This window comes from Trichosurus vulpecula, chromosome 5 (assembly GCF_011100635.1).
Source record: "Trichosurus vulpecula isolate mTriVul1 chromosome 5, mTriVul1.pri, whole genome shotgun sequence".
In the NCBI taxonomy this organism is placed as follows: Eukaryota; Metazoa; Chordata; class Mammalia; order Diprotodontia; family Phalangeridae; genus Trichosurus; species Trichosurus vulpecula.
The window spans coordinates 273,621,116-273,638,944 of record NC_050577.1 but is presented as its reverse complement, the minus strand read 5'-3'; the positions used below and the strand labels follow the sequence as shown (position 1 = coordinate 273,638,944).

Genomic DNA, 17,829 nt, shown 5'->3' with positions numbered 1-17,829 from the left:
CAAAGCTGATCATTCTCCATTTTCTGCATCATTTTATATGTGCCTTCAGAATTTAGATGGACATCACCTTATGAGCTGGAAACTTTTGTCTTTTCTATGTAATTCCCAGCAGAGAGTGAGTTGATTACAGGAGTTAGTGGCTAGATCTGTGGTTTCATTGGCAAAGGGAACTTCCCTCTACCAATGCAGGTTAGCATGCTTTCTACAACTTTTAAGTATTAGAGAGCTACTGTTGCAGTCTAGGGCTGCTGGGAACCCTGAAATGTAAGGGTACAGGGAGAGGGTCTGCCTGAAAGAATTCAGCCACTCAAGCCTTCTTTCAGTCCAAGGCAAAGTTTATTGTGTAGTTTATTGTATCACCAGTAGAAGCAGGCAGGATTCTTAAGGAATCTGCACTATTTGTGACACCAATACAACTGGGCCAGATTTTAAGATCTGAGCCATTTAATGGGGGAAAGATGGACACTTTTATACAGACTGTGGAAAAATTTAAGGAGCGGCTTGTAGCCTGGGGTGGGCCAAGTGAAGATAATGAAGGCCACATGAAAGTTAAAAGGATTATTGACTGGGATGAGCCAGGTGCCTCAGGGGAACACCAGAGATCTGGGTTCAGGGGCTTTGGGGTCCAGGTCCCAAACACATGGTCTTTTCCTTTTAGGGGTCCATCATTAGCACCCCATCACTGCCTTAGAGGTTGTGTGATTTGACCAGTATGTTTCAGAGGTAGGTCTTGAACCCAGATTTTCCTGCTTTTAGGCCAGTTCGCTAGCCACTAAAGCCATGCTGCCTCTCAAAAAAGAAATACTAGTAGTTCAAGAGATCCTAGTTCTTTGACTCCTTTGGTGATTTTTTCTTTTTGTTTTTTTCTACATACCTTATTGACAATTTCTGTTAAAGTATTATCTTTTTTCTTTCACTTTTCCCCCTGTTATTTGCACCACTGAAAGTTCATTTATTCCCTTCCATTTGACTGTGATAAAAATTTATGTGGTTTTTTTTGGCCCACTGAAGAAAGGAGCTTGCTATTAGCTTTCCAGTGCTAGTTTTGTGTGCAAAATCCAGATGGACCTAATGTTGGTGTGTTAGATTTAACTCATGTTAAGTGGTTGGTGGATATAGTGCCTGGAATGCATAGCAAACTCTGAGACACTTTATGAGATGCACAAATAAGTGAGTAACTGATTTTGAAGGGTATTTAAGTCTTTCAACTAGAATTTTCTTATTCCTTTTAGTGGGTAGTTAAGATTTCATCAAGCAGTACTCATTTCTAATGAGTTGTTTGTACTATGACTTAAAAGGGAATAAAGGAAGGGAGGGAAAAGAAGGGAATAAGCATTTATATAGCACCTGCTATGTGCCAAGCACTGTGCCAAGTGCTTTTCTTTTTTCTTTTTTTTGAACCTCACAACAATCCTGAGAGGTAGGGGCTATTATTTACAAATGAAGAAACTGAAGCAAAAAGATTAAGTAACTTACCCAGGGTCATATAGCTTGTTAAGTGTCTAAGGTTGATTTGAAATCAGGTCTTCTTCTCTGCAGGCGCAAAGTTCCATCTACCGGGCTACGAGTTATCTCAGAAAGAGAAAGTTTTATTGGTAACTTTTGTGTCTAAGTTATAAGAATTTCATTTTGCCCTTTCAGACTAAGTCCTCCCTTGGAACAAAAGAAAAATAGTTAAGCAGACCTGATATAGTGATAAGATAATGTATGATAACCTGTACAACATTTTGTCCTTGTCATCCTCCATCTCTCTGCCATCAGGGAGGAGAGTTTCATTGTCTATTCTCTATTTCTTTCTTTGCTTTTCAGTTACTTGGAATTTAACTTCTTTTGTTAGTGATCTTTACATTTATATTATTGTAGTCATCTTCATTGTCCTCTTGGTTCACTCTGTTCATTGAAGTCTTCCCATATTTCTCTAAAACCCTCTTGATTTTCAGTTCTTACTGCATAATAATATTCTATTACATTAATATGTAACAGCATTTTTCTAGCCTTTCCTCAAACAAATGCTCTAACCCTTTGCTACTACAAAGAGTGCTATGTTTTTTCTCTATACTGGGTCTTTGCATCTTTTATTTTGTTGATGTATTTGCCAAGTAGTGGGATTGTTGGGTCAAAGAGAGTGGGCAGTTTGTAGTGATGTTTCTTGCATGATTCCAAAGTATATTCCAGAATAGTTGGACAATTTCATAGCTACACCCACAGTAGGCATCAGTATGACTGTTTTCCCACATCCCCCCCAATATTAATTGTGCCTATCTTTTGTCAGCTCTGACAAATTTGCTATATATGTCTAGCCCAGAGTTGTTTAAGTTTGCTCTTTTCTTTATTATTTATTATTTTCTTTATTATACTTTAATATTACTAATAATTTATTATAATTAATTTTTGGACTGTGCTTTCAATGTGATCATATATAATTTGCAATTATTTTGAAAATTGTTCATAGTCTATGACCTTTTATCTACCAGAGATTGACTTTTGTTTTGCTTTGTTTTGTTTTGTTTTTGGAGGGGGGAAGGCAGGGCAGTTGGGGTTAAGTGACTTGCCCAAGGTCACACAGCTAGTAAGTGTGTCAAGTGTCTGAGGCAGTTTCCTCTTCCCTTTTTGGTTCATCATTTGTTAAGAAAACAGAAAATAATAACCCATCTTCATCATATGGATGCCTGGGGACCATGTCAAGGTCCCCAGTGAAATGCTGACCCAGCATTTCACAACCAATAAGTGTAAAGCTTCAGAAATAAAGCCCAAAATTAATACAGTCATCCCTTCCACATCGCCACTTTTCCCACCATGGTTTTGATATATTGCAAGTTGGCATAAGAAATTAAATGGGAATTTGGGAGGTGTTTTGCGGAAGCTGCAGGCAATATGTGAAGACCAGCAGACAACACAGAAAAAGTTTGGAAACTCAGACATGCATAAAATATATGTATAGTATTATGTAATATCAACCCAAATTCCACAGTAAGGCACTGTTTACACCTCATAAAAGAAAAAGAAAAAAAATTCACACTTCTTCTCTGGTACACAGAGAGAGTCAAAAAATTTATGCAGATTATCCAGATCATGAGGGCACCGCATCCCTAACCCTTGCTATGTGGAAGGGATAACTTGTAGTGTCTCAGTATCATTATAGGTTAACAGTTAGAGGCTTTGAATTGAAAGGTATGCCCAATAACTGTCACAAGTTAATTGAAGAGAAAAGTAACTGTTAGTGGAACATAAGACGCTACTCTCAGGTTGCAAAGGATATGGATGTAAGTTGAGAATAAGATGGTTTTCTCTGGCCTCCTTTTAATTCAATGATTGTAATGTTGTGTGTGTTCCTGTTTCTTTCCAGAGTTGACCTGTCCTGAATGCAATATAACTAACGAACAAAGCTGCTGCAGGATGAGAAGATGGCAGCTCGGCTGCTTGCACCACCAGGCCCTGATAGTTTCAAGCCTTTCACCCCTGAGTCCCTGGCTAACATTGAGAAGCGAATTGCTGAGGATAAGATCAAGAAGCCACCAAAGCAGGATGGCAGCCACCGGGATGATGACGAGGACAGCAAGCCCAAGCCAAACAGTGACTTGGAGGCAGGAAAGAGTTTGCCTTTCATCTATGGGGATATCCCACAAGGCCTTGTTGCTGTACCCCTGGAGGACTTTGACCCGTACTATTTGACACAGAAAGTGAGTTGGAGGAAGAGAAGCCTTGGACACCCATTTCTGGGTTGGAGGCAGGACTAACAGGTGTATGGGGATGGGAATGGGGAGGCATCTTAACCTCTTTGCTACAGGTTGGAAAAGATGGGAAAATGTTTTCTTTCGCCTGGTTCTCATGTATGTGATAGATGCTTGGCAAACAATAAGAAAGGGAAATGGTGATTACCAAGGCATTACATCTTCATCAAGAACAGCTCATGCCAAACTAACCTGATCAGATTACTAAACTAGTAGATGAGAGAAATGAAAGCTCATCAATGTTTTAGCAAAGCTTTTGGTAAGCAAAGCTTGTGTTACATTGTTCTTGTGGAGAAAGATGACCTGTGGGCTAGATGTTATTATCTAATTAGATGGATTCGGAATGGGTTAGATAGCTGTAGTAGTTATTAGTGGGTCATTGTCACCAGGGCAGGAGGTCTCCAGTAGAGTGCCCTAGGTATCTGAGTTTGCTTGATATGTTAAATAACACCTCTAGACTATTTAATATTTTTGTTATCAATGACCTGAATAAAGAAATAGATGGCACACTTACCAAATTTTCGGATGACATAAAGTTGGGAGGGACAGGTTAGAGCATTGAGTTGGATCAATTAAAGTGAAATTCAAGAGGGATAAATGTAAAGTCCTACTCTTGGGTTCAAGAAATTAATTTCATAAATATGAGATGAGGGAGGCATGGTTCTATAAAAAGTCTGGAGGTTTTAGTAGGCACTGGAGAGGAAGGTACTAAATCAAATTGTTTTAAATGCAATGTAAAAGCTCCCTATATAAAGGAACCCTGGAGCAAAATGTTGGACTGCCCTGGGAAACATAGCTTCCAGGAACAGGAAGTGCTAGTCTTACTGTGCTCTGCCTCATCACATCTCTCTGGAGTATTGTGTTTAATTTTGGTTATCACAGTATAAGAAGGATATTGATCATTTGGAAAATATCCAGAGGAGGGCAACTTAGATGATCAAAATCCTTGAGTCTGTGTCACATGAATTAATTGAAGGAGGTAAACATGTTTAGCCTGGAGAAGAGAAGACTCAGAATGTGAGAGCTGACCTCAGGTATTTGAAAGGCTGGCCTATGGAAGAGAGATTTGACATGTTCTCTTTTGGAAGTAGAGTACAGAACCAGGAAAGATTTCAATTTAGGCTTGAGGTCAGGACACACTTCCTAATAGTTAGAATTATTGTCCAGAAGTAGATGGGCTGCCTTGGGAGGCACACTTCCTTGGAGGGGTTCAAATAGGGATTAAATTTTTAATTCTTGGGTAGCCATTTAGGTCCCTTCCAACCCCTAGATTCTTTGATTCTCACTTTTTAAAAACTTAATTTTGAATTTGGATTGTGAATATGGAAGATGCCTTTGAGCTTTCCTTCTGTGTTGTTGGATAAAGTAGGTGATCATGGGGCAAAAAAGTTCCTTGACAATAAATGTGAAGCTTTTCAATATAACTTATCAGGTTACTCTTTCTGCCCGACATTTATTTAAAATGTCTGTTTGTCTCATTCACTCTCTTGTCTCTTTCATCTCTTTCTTTCTTCTCTCTTTCTTCCTCCCTTCTCTCCCTCCCCCTCTCTCTCGCTCCCTCTCTCTTTCTCCCTCTCTCTCTCTCCCCCCCCCTCTTCCTCTCCCTCTCCTTCTCTCTCTCTCCTTTTCCCTCTCTCTTTCCTCCTTTTCCCTCTCTCTTTCTCCCTCTCTCCCCCTTCCCACCCCTGTCTCTCTTTTTCAGTTTTCTGAGATTATAAAGTCCTGATTCAGGTAAAGATGGCCAACTGTTTGAATTTTTAAGATGAGAACTAAGTGTTAGCAGTAGTGACACATCGGACTTTTTGAATGATGGTCTTCTGAATGGAAGTTGTAATATCACCTGCCTCCCAGGGTTTTGAGGATCAAATGCGATAGTATTTGTAAAGAACGCTTAGCACAGATTCTGGCACTCAGGTGCCATATAAGTGCTTATTCTCTTTCCTTCCACTCACTTCTGAAACCCTTGCTTATACGTGAAAAAATATATTAAAAAACTAATAGCTGGAGTCCAGCTTTCCTTTGTGCACCATTTCACTGGTTTTTCAACCTCCTGCTGCTGCTTTCAGTTGACAACACCTTCACAGTGTGTCTGGGCAGTGGAGACTGTTAAATGGTGCCAAAGAGTACAGACCTTGGAATCCCTGACCAGTTTTATTTATTGGCTGGGGGAGATATAATGCTGGCAGAGCTGTGCTACGGAGGCAATTTTGTGTGAAAGAATATTTGGCTTCTACCATTTGCCTTATCATTACAGTGAAAAATGTACTCAGAAGTAACCAACACGTTATACTTTCAAGTCCTGGGTTTTTCACTAGTTTTTTTGTTTTGCTTTTCTTTTTTAAAGAAATCTCTATGCTTTCTAAAACTTTAATTTCAAATTTTTGATCCTATGTATCATGCCTTTTTAGCCAGGACTTCCTTTCAGCCTGACATCTGTCTAGGAACACAGGGGAATTAGCTCACCAGTCAAAAACTCATGAGGCTAGAAAGCACTTAAATAAGATTGCCAGCCCCAGACTTCATGCTAGGGCCTCATCCTTCTCTCAGCTAAAGAAGGAGCTCTTTTCACCTTTCCTCCTAAGTCTGCAGTCTCAGCCTGCTACTTGGATCTGTGATTCTCTCAATCTAAGTTTTTCATGTCTTAGAGTACTTTGTCTTTGCTAGAATCCTTCTGTTAGGCATGTTAGTCAACTAAACTTACCTCTTCCTATATGCTGGTATCATTTCCTTCTGTTTCTGTGCTCAGTGAACATATGACCTCTTCAGAGCACATGGAACTTTTCCTGAACACTTTTGTTCTTGTTCTTTTCACATAGGTAGGAGTGGGAAGGGTGGGGCTCTCTTGCTCCTACTTTCCTAAGGCTTTTAAAATTACCTTCTTTAAACTTGATTTTCTTGCTTTTTCCCCTTCCTTTTAATCATATATCTCAAATTTTAATCAAAAAATACTTTCCAATCAACACTACTGCCTTATTAAATTTTATTCCGTCAGCTGTGTTATTTCCAGTAATTGCTTGGGTAGCTGAAATCCTCTGTGAATCTTAACCCCTTCAGTAAGATAATCAAAGAAAGCAATATTAAAGTTCTGTGGAATTAAAAGCCAACAACTACTGTAATCATAATAATAATAACAGTAACTAGCATTTACATGGGACTTTAAGATTTGCAAAGCACTTGACATATATTGTTTCATTTTATCTTTTTTACAGCCACCCTGGGAGATGATGCTATATTATCCCCATTTTGCAGATGAGAAAACTGAGGGATAAAGAGATTATGGGACTTGCCTAGGTACACACAGCTAGTAAATGTCTGAAACTGGATTTGAATGCAGCACTTCTTGACTCCCAAGTCCAGTGCTCTAATAAAGACCATCCCTAAGTGCCACATTTTAACTTAACCCATAGACTTTTTGCCTGCCCCTTGCCTGTTTCCTAAACCTAGTACCTGGTATCTTTATCCTTTCTATCACAAACATATTGCTAGGCATAAGTGTGATATGTAAATAATCCAAATTCCAAACAGATCAAATTGAGAGCAGTTTTATAATTTACATTATCAATGGATTCATTCCAAAGTTCCTTTAAGTAGGGAACTTCTCTAGTACATTTAAAATATTTTTGTTTACAACTTTCTACTCTGGCATCTCTTTATGGTGTGGTGTGTCTTTATGTCTGAGTCAGTAGCAGGCTAGTCTTTGCAAGCCCTCCGAAGCTGGGAGACATCAAGCTGGGAAACAATTCAGCAAATGGACTGAATGTCTGTTGTTCAAAGGCCAGCTTATTTAAGTTAGGAGAAGCTCATCACTGGATTGGCTGTCAGATGATACATTTTACAGCCATATCATCTCATTAAGACAATTTACTAAGGTGTTGAAAGGTTGCCATCATAGTCGAGAGGAATAGGTGTACATATCATAGATCTTTCAAGTATTGGCATGCTGGTTGACAGTATTTTAGTTTTCAATAGGGGTCCGTGGATCACCAAAGAGTCTGTGGATAGCTTTCAAAGGGTTATGAACTTAGATGGGGGTGGGTTGGGGGAAAAGCCATCTTTATTCTTCACTAACCATTTTTCACTTCCTTTTGTGATGCATTTAAAACATTATTCTGAGAAGAGGGCCTTCCTTAGACTGCCAAAGCGCTCCCACAAAAGCTTAAAAATGCCTGATTTGGAGCTTTTTAGGGGGAAAAACTTTATTATATAAAGTGAAGGATACTTGTGTATGTTTATAGGTATAATTTATATATAGTATGTATATACTTATGCGTATGTGTTAAATATATAGAGTACATAATTATCTTACACACACATTTCACTCTACCTGTCCCTTCCTTGGTCCCCTTTTCTTCTCTAATTCTCCCCAGTTTTTCCCCTTCTGCTCTTGTCTTATTTCTTTTATAGCTTGTCAGGAGAATATGCAGTCAAGAAAATGGAACTGATTTTTGATTTCTGTTCCTGAATAACTGCTGCAATTTGTTAGGTCTTTGTATTTTTTTCTCTGAAAAAAGAAAGTGGAAGAATCTTAAGTATTGAGCAAAATGATTTGGTCATAGCCTGAGAATATTATTGCTGGGAGAACAGCATTCAAGTTATCTGCAGAAACATGGGCTCTCAATCAGAGCTGTGTAATAGACTTGGACCCCAGAATTGTGAATTTAGAACTGGAAGGGACGGTAGAGGTTATCTAGCCCAATCCCCTTATTTTGCAGATAAGGAAGCTGGAGTCTAGAGAGTTTAAGTAACTTTCTCAAGGTCACACAAGTGAAAAGTTTTTATTAGGTGAAGTATACTTGTGTGTAGATGTATATGTGGATACGCATGACTTCCTCTCTTCTTTCCCTTACCCCAAATCTCTTCCCCTTTCCTGCTTTCCAAACCCAAGTCTTCTGACTCCAAATCTAGCAGTCTTTATATATATACAAGGACCCTGATGCTGGTGGTGATTGTAGATTGAAAAAGCATTTGGTTAGAGGTATTTTCACTGCATTAAATTAACCAATCCATTGCATAGGTAGATGACATGTTTATTGATGGTAGGGGAAGAAAAGAGTTCACTACTGTATTAGCGAGGCAATAATCACAATATAGATGATAGATAATTATAAATATGCCTATGTAGTTCTGTATCGCAAAATATAAGAGACCTCCATATAGAAGGTAGAAGAAGTAAACCATTTATTCAGAACACCAGAGAAGTAGATCCCCAAACCAATAAGTCCAATCCATCATAGCAGGAAAAAAATTAATACACAACATCACAGCAAAGAATGACTCCATCTTAAAACCATTCTTGCCCCTTGCTGGGGCCTTGCCACCAACAAGCACTCACAGCACAGCTAGCACACATCTGTTCTCTCCTTCAGCTCTGACAGCTCTGAGCATTTCCTGTTCCTCTCATTCAGGAAGCTCCTCCTACCACATGTGACTTGGGCTTCCTGTGACATAAGCAGGTCACATGGGCCTATTAATGGGTAGAAAAGATCTTCCAATTTAAATTACCATTACAACTACCTAGCCCTTGCTCCAGTTTGATGTTAATCACTCACTACCTTTGTGTGCATGGGTTACTCTTCTCTAAAGGGTAATTACATTTCCCTTGCCAATAAAGAAGGAAAAAGCAACACCCCAGTAATAATCTAGTAACATTTACCAATAACTTTTTAGTACTAGCAGCAGTGTTCTCATCTCTGTTAGTAAGCCAAAAAACAGCAGAGAGGTGAGATACACTGTCTTTTCTACCAGTGCCATAACAGTCAATTTTGTGCCAAAAGGGAGTGGAGGAGAAGAATAATAATGTCTCTGTCCACCTCAAGTTCATATTGTATGTTGACTGCTCAGTTTGCTTGTCTGTATAATGAGGAGGGTGAACTAGATGGTCTCTAAAGTCTCTTTCAGCCCTAACTTTATGATTCTGTTGTTCCTTGAAAACTCTCTGCCTTTCTCTGTAATCTTGGTTCATTTTCCTTAGCTGTTCATGTTACTATGCCTTCTTTGCATCTGAGCCCACAGTAAAAGGAAAGAGATAGTTATTGGGAATGGGATGCATTCCTTTTTGGTTTATGTTATTTGAAATGGTATTTATCCAACAAACAATTATGAGACAATACAGAGATAAATAACAGTCCTGTCCTTTCTCTCCCCTTCTCCCTCCCTGACTCAAAGAGCCAGTGTAAGAGATAAGCCTAGTTAGGAAGATAGGTGAGATTGTAAGAAGTGAGGGCACTTTGCTAAGAAGTGAATACTAAGAATGGGTGTAGAATAAATACTCTTTCAAATGTTTGGCAGTGAAAGGAATAGGGAATGGCAGGAAATTTTATTTTAGGATGGGAAGACTTGAGCATGTTTATACATCAAACTAATAGAGAGGGTGAGATTAAAGATTGGAGTGCAAGAGAGAAGGAATTATTGATGGAGCAGGGTTCTTGAAGAAGCAGGGGATATAGGATTAAGAGCAAAATGGAGTGTTTTGCCCAGGAAGGAGACGAGACCTACTTCTTCCTGAGACAAGAGGACAAAAGGAGATATGATGGTTGAAGAGATGGAGAAATTTTGAAGTGTGAAGGAGAGCAAATAAGGACACATATCCACTGGCCTCCAACTTAGTGTAAAGTAGAAAGTGAAACCTCCTGATGGGTGAGCAAAGTACAATTGGGGTTAGGGCTTATGGAAAAGGTCTAGAATCATTACTGGGGGAAATGTAACAGGACTATATAAGAGATGAAAAGAAAGTTAGAGTTATTGCAGTAAAGGCCTAATTGAATCTGATAACATGGAATTTTCAGGGAATGTAATCAACAGATTTTCTCAGTGTTCTGTCCAGTGCTTGAATGTGTTCTCTTTCTTTTTCTCTTCATCGATTTGACTTCTACCTACCTTCCATCTTTCTAGTCTCTCTCCCTCTAAAGCTAGGCTATACTGTTTCAGTTTACCATCCTAAAATTTCATGTTGATTGTAGTGTGATCCCTCATTCCTCCTCTGACATGTAGCAGGTTAATTGCTGAATGAGATGGAGGCCTGGGCACTGACAATTGGGCATTGGAGGCCCAGGTAGCCTTAGTATCTGCTAGCTCTGTTTTCTTTTGACCCGCTGACTTTCTTGCTACTTGGATAAATACATAGGAAAGAGTTACCAGTAAGAATTAGCATTTAACTCCTTAAGAAATGCAAATTGTCCAAAGGTAGAAGCTATTATTGTTGAATATTATTACCTTGTCTACTTTCAAAAGAGTTAGATATAGTTTTATAACTGAAAAGATGAACTTAATATGAGATAGAACGGAACTGGATGGTATAGAAAGCAGTTGAATAGAGCCCATCCAAGGAAGCTGAGTAAATATTACCAGTCACCTGAGATGAGCTGATTACTACATTAGAGCACTAAATTTGGTTATAAGTCTCCTGTGAACCAAGGCAAAAAGGACTCTATTTGTTTGAAACAAAAAGAGCTAAAGCAAACTAGAGCTATGTAGTTTTCATTTTCTACCAAAAGGAAGTTTATTATCTGTAGGAACTAACTCTTTCCTGTAACTAAATTTAAGTAGGAATATGTTGTATTAGCACTAAATAAAGAAAAGTAGGTAAAATTTTCAACTATGGTGTTGCTAAAGACTAAAAATGTCCTTCAAATAGAACGTTTTCCTGTTTCCTATTCCATAAAGGCTGCATGTGTAACTTAAAAACAAAAAAAATCAATAAAGGCATTTAGAAAATCATGGACTCACTAGTTAAAGTGTTATTGGACTAGCTCTATGAAATTACCAGATTTGTTAAACAAGCCTTTGGCTCTGGATCACAGAAAATTCATGATTTACCTAGAGACAGACTTTGTTGTTGGTTAAAGTGAGAATCAGACATTTTAGATGCTAGAAGACATAAAAGAGAAAAGTGACGTCAGTGTCACATTGATTGAAGAATTTTGAGCTGAAAAAAAATTTAGGACAAGTATCATCAGTTGCCTTCCCATAAATGCCTGTTTGGGCTATGGTGATGAACTGTAATTCTCAGAGGTTATGCCAAAAGACAACAAGAACCAGCAGGTACTACCAAGATGGAAAAGCTTTTAATATGGGCCCAAGGATGGACTTGCAGGTCTGTTTCTGTGGACTAGTAAAAGGGCTCATGACTAGACTGGCTGCAAGGGGATGGATTTTTGGCTCTAACAACTCACAAAAGCCACATTTTAAGTATAGAGAATTTGCAATTTGCCCTGGTGAGCAGATTTTTGTCAAAAAAAATTAAGAATCTTTAAAGGCTTGGAGATATATTACCAACTAATTACCAAAAAATAACTTTGGTCCTTTGTGGAATTTTAAGAACTGCTTCCTGATGGATGACTTTGTGGACTGAGCTAGCTGCAACACATACCTCTAAATAGTTGAATAAATTGGCCTTTTGGATGAGATTATTTGAACATTCAAATGTGGGTGAATGCTTACCGAATACAAAAACTAATTTTAGTGTAATTGAAGTTAAGTAGTTTTTTTTTTTTTTTGGGTAACAAGTAACCAAAATCCAATTGCTTCTTAAGATTTTACCTAACAAAGGAGGCCAAGGCCATGCCATCAGCATAAAGAAAAATGCTTTTTGGGGGTTGTTGTTTCCTACATCATGAATTATACTTGAATCTTGTTTGCTCTTCATCTAAGACAATATTTTAGGAGATTCATTCCTGTAATTTTTTTAAGGCTAAAGCTGGTATAGGAGTTGGAAGAAATACTTGGCAGGCTAATTGGTCTGTAATTTGGAGGTAATAAAGGATTTCCCTTTTAATAGCTGGAGTAGAATATATAATATGCTTGTCCTGAGGGAACTACACCTGTACCATTAATTAGGATAAATAGTTTGGGGCTTGTCACTCAGGATAATTTCTAAATAATTATGGTGGCAAACGATCTGAACTTTTTTCAGTATTTGAATCACCAAAAACTTCTCAAGTACCTACTCTGTGCTAGATACTGGGGATGCAAAGATGAAAACTGACATTAATTCTTGCATTAAAGACATTTATAAAACCAGTAAAGGAAAGAGACAAGGATTAAGTATAGAGATTGCAGTGATGTGAGAAAGGGAGATAATTTCTTTTGAGATTCAAGAAGGCGATGATCTCTTCTAATGAGAGGTGGAAGAAGTCACTATCTGTGGAGGAGGTGGTGCCTGAGCTATTTCTTGGAGGAAGAGAATGAATCCAACAGGCAGAGATCTGGAGGGAGTGCTTTCAGGTATGAGGAATAATGGATGCAAATGTACATAGATAGGAAAAAGTGGACAAGGTCAGGGAATGGTGAGTAGTTGAGTTTAGGTGGAGTGTACTGGGAAGAAAAGGGAGTGACGTGAAATAAGCCTGATATTTTGTTCAAGAAACTCTAGGGAACCACTGGGGGATTTTGAGCAGGAGAGTGATTTTGTGAGAACTGTGTATTAAGAAGACTATTTGGCGGCTTTGTTGGGAAGAGGAAGGACTGGTATCAGGGAGACCAATTTAGAATCTGTTATAATAGTTTAGGTACGAGGCAAAGAGGACCTAAACTAGGGAATTTGAAGTGGGAATGGAAATAGAAGTGATAGGATTGGGCAACTGTTTGAATATTAAAGTTGAGAAAGAAGGCAAAGTCAGAGCTGTCTTATAGTTTCAAGATGGGTGACTGGGAGGATGATGGCACCATTAATAGAAAGGCTTGGAAAAAGGCAAAGGTTTGAGGAGCAAAATAAATTAACTTCTAGATGTGTTGAGTTTGAGATGTCAGCAAATTGTCTAGAAATGGAATATTCAGCAGGCATTTGGAAAGGTGGGATTAGAACTTAGGGTGGAGGTTAGAAGTAAATACATGAATTTGGAGTGTTATCTGCTTAGTGGTTAAAAAGAACTCACAAGAACACTATAAACAAGGCCATGAGGTATGCTAACATATAGTGGGAAGAAGAAGGAGGAAAAACCAGTGACCAAAAAAGTGACCAAGAAGGAACACAGAGGTAAGAAGAAAACCAGAAGAGACACAGAGCCAGATAAGGAGAGTGTGGGAGTTTGGAGGGTGGAGGGTGGTTCAGCCATGTCAAAGGCTTCAGCAAGGTAAAGGAAGACAAGGACTGAGAAGAGCATATGTCCTTTAAGTGGTCATTCATAAGAGAGCATCATTTCAGTAGAGTGATGAGGACAGAAGCTGGATTAGAGGAGGCTGAGGAGTGAGTGGTGAGGAATTTCAGCAAGTATAGATTACTCATTCTAGAAGTAACAGTGAAGGGTAAGAAAGGCAATGATCATTGGAGGGGGGGGAGGGAGAGGGGATTATGGTGTGAAAAGAAAGCTTCTTTTTGAAGATTAGACTAGCTCAATTTATAGAGTACTTTAAGGTTTACAAAGCAGTTTGCTTGCAATAACCCTGTGAAGTATATTATCTCCATTTTAGAGGTAAGGAAACTAAGGCTCAGAGTGGGGAAATTTCTTTCTCCAAAGTTTTAGTAGGAGACACAATAACAAGATGAGTGGGTAGGGATGTAGATAGTAAGAGACCAGAGAGATAGTAGGGAGTAATGGCTGACACTTGAATATTCACAAAGTGCTTTACATAAGTTATCTCAATATCAGTATGAAGTAAATACAGCAAATATTACTATTCCCATTTTACAAATGAGGAAACCAAAGCTGAGAAAGCTTGAGTAGTTTACCCAAGGATTGTAAATGGTAGAGCTGAGGCTTGAATGCCTAAGGTTTCTGAACTCATTGCTCTTTGGAGTCAAAAGGAGGAAATACAAGCATAAGGATTAGCTGTAGCAGAAGTTCATCTCTTCCTCTGAGACCAGAAGAAAAGGGGAGAGGACTAAGACAGATCTTTGAGGTGCGGAAGAAGAAAAATGAGGGAGCTCCTGTCCATTGGCCTTCATCTTCTCAGAAAAATGAGAGTCAAGATTATCTGCCAGGTGCATACGTAGAGCTAGACTTGAGGACTTGAGGGAAGAGGGTGTTTTTAAAATTTGGGGGGGCGGGATATGTTAGTGCATCAATAAAGGATGAATGAAACATTTGCCATCTAGTCAGTCAACAAGCATTTATTAAGCTCTTACTTTGTGCCAGGCATTGGATCAAGCTCTGGGGATACAAATAAAGGCAAAAGACAGTCCCTGATCGCAAGGAGCTCCCAACCTAATACAGTAGTGAAGACCTAGTTAGTGGTTAGCATACATTTAGGAGATTCACTTAGCATGGCTTGGGGATTTTCCCCATTAGTACTTTCAGGATTTGAGAATTAAAAGCAAGAAAAGTGGACGGTAGAAGATTCCAGGCATTAGTAGGATGGGAATAAGGAAAGGTCAAGGAGAGATAGAAAGATGGAGGAGACTACATTGTAGAAAAGCATACCCCATTGAAGCTAGAGGAAAGGTTAGGGCAGAAGTGTTTTTGCTTGCTGTAATTCAATTTTATTTTACTTTCTATTCCAAATTCTCTCCCTTCTCCCTCCAATTCACCTATCCATTGAAAAGGCAAGAAAAACAAAGCCCATTACAAGTATGTATAGTCATGAAAACAAATTGCTGCGTAAGTCATGTCAAAGAAAGAAAGGAAGGAAGGAAAGAAAGAAAATATTCTTTGATCTTCACTCTGATTTCATCACTTCTCTATCTGGAACTAGATAGTATATTTCATTTTGAGGAATTTGGAATTGTGGTTGGTCATTATATTAATGAGAGTTACTAAATATTTCCAAGTTGATTATCTTCACAATATTGCTCTTACTGCGTAAATTGTTCTTCTTTGCTTACTTCACTTTGCATCATTTCATATGTCTTCCATTCTTCTTTCAGGAAAACAGTTTTTTTTCTGAAACTATCTCCATAATTTTTTATTGCATAATAGTATTCCATCATATTCATATACCACAACTTGTTCAGCCATTAACCAGTTGATGGGCAACCCTTTACTTTCCAATTCTTTGCCATTACAAAAAGAGTTGCTATAAATATTTTAGTACATATGGATTCTTTTCCTCTTTCTTTGATCTTTTTTGAGGTATAAACCTAGTAGGGTTTCTGGGTCAAAAGGGATACACAGTTTAATAGTTTTTTAGGCATGATTCCAAATTGCTCTCCAGAATTGTTGATTCACAACTCCACCAAGAGTGCATTAAAAAATCTGTTTTCCTACAGCCCTCCAACATTTGTCTTTTTCCTTTTTTGTTAACTTATCTTTGCTTGCTGTAGAACTGTGCCTACATTATCTATCTGAAGTGAGCCCCAGAGAACCAGAATGCGTGTTTTTTAGAGAGCAGATGGGATTTGTCCAGGATGGGACATGGTTGTCTAGCTGAAAGACCCATTCTTCTGGATTTTCTTCTTGAGCAAACCTTCACTCCATGTTAGCACATCAAAGGCTTAAGTTCTCTACTCCATGTCCCCTTTGAACACAGGATAAAAAGCTTCTCTTTTGTCATGGTACTACCAAGGCATCATGGTGAAATGGAAAGATTCAAAATACCTTTGAGTCAAAATTCACTTTTTAGCTGTGTGACTTAGGGAAGGTCACTTACAATCTCTGAATCTTGGTTTCCTCCTCTGTAAAATAGGAACACTGTCTATGGGGCAGCAGTAACAGTATAACAGAAAGTATAAGTAAAAGTATAACAAAAAGAATGCTGTATTTGGAGTCAGAGGACTTGGGTTTAAAATTAGGCTTTTGCTACTTACTGTGTGAGCTTGGACAAGTTGCTTAACTTCTCTGAGGTTCAAGGGTCCTCATCTGAAAGGCTTAGATGGCCCATGAAGTCCCCTTCATCTCTAAATTTATGACCTTCTGAAATGGTTAACAATAGCCAACTGTAAAGGGAGGGAAGGGAAGCTACTCAGTGAACCACATAGTTTAGAGTAGACAGAATAAACAGGTTCTGGCCAGGGAACTTGTAGCAGTATACAAACTCAAGACTGTTGTAAACTGTTTAGGTGGGGGATCTAACTTTTCCATTCATCAATGGAAAATGGTGGCTTTATAATTCCCCTTACAAAAGCCATGCCCTGAACAGTAGTGTCCACACACCTGTACTTTAATAGCTGGATCTAATAGCTGGATCGAAAGTCTCCCATTGGGATCAATCTTAATTCACTTTTCTTGTAGGGGATTTTTTGTATTTGTCATCTACTAAATTTCTATTCTGATCTATTCTGATATTCTATCTTGGCTTATGTGTATCCCTGTATTCCCTAAGATTATGCCGTTAAGCTTTGACAGATCCATCCTGCCAGGCTAGAAAGTCTTCAAGTATAGACCCAGCATTAGAAGACCAGGCCAGCTAAAATTCAGAGAGGCTTATCGCTAGATGTTGAAACCCTGGCTGATAGGTAGCTTTGCCTGATTTCTATCTGTGGTGATATCTTAATAATTTTGGTAGATATTTTTATTCATTCATCTATTTCCTTTATTTTCTGGTGGTCTTTAACAAAACAAGGTAGAGGATGGTTACCAAATGGCTGGTTTTAGCCTATTTACAGTTGGTACATAGTTAAAGGGGAAATTTCTCCCAAAAGATAGCGTAAGCAGAGTACTATCAAATCCTCAAGCCTTGGACAGTTAATTTTAAAATTGTACTCCACCTCATCCTAAAAATGTCATCATTCCAATATGCGTATTTGCAGGCTGAGGAACAAAACAAATTTAAAGAGAAATGGTGAGTTTTTACAAAGTCTTGATGTACCTCCTATGATACTGGAAGCTTCTAGAAGGTACAGATGTTGTCCTTGAATCTCCCAGAGCACTTAACACTGCCTCCATTAGGTATTTAATAAATGTTTGTTAAATCGTCTAGGTTTACATTGGAAGTAAGCAAGGGGGACTAATATAGTCAATAATGCTGGATTCTTAATTAAAGAGAGATGAATTCTTCATGGACTAGCCCAGAGACTTCATTTAATAATATACAGTTGTGATGATGAGTTTGACCAAGTAATTTTCTCTTTGATTCAAGTGGTTATTTTAGAAAAAGAGCCCATGGAGAATTTTCCCTATCCAGATTTCTTATCGATGAATTCTTAGCACAAGTCGTGCCAACTCTAGTGTTTAAGTCTCCTAGAACTAGACCAGTTAACAAATAACTGAGAAGGGTTTCATGTTGA

General features: G+C 38.4%; 1 protein-coding gene across 2 annotated transcripts in view; it reads left to right on the top strand.

The window, feature by feature from the left end:
* The first annotated feature begins 3,363 nt into the window (after nucleotides 1-3,363).
* SCN8A (sodium voltage-gated channel alpha subunit 8) overlaps nucleotides 3,364-17,829 on the top strand; it is a 133,942-nt gene continuing 119,476 nt past the window's right edge. For both annotated transcript variants that reach the window (XM_036758727.1, XM_036758726.1), the window contains exon 1: nucleotides 3,364-3,680. In XM_036758727.1, coding sequence (XP_036614622.1) covers nucleotides 3,405-3,680 — 276 coding nt within the window. In that variant the 5' untranslated portion in view covers nucleotides 3,364-3,404. The remainder of the gene's footprint in view (nucleotides 3,681-17,829) is intronic.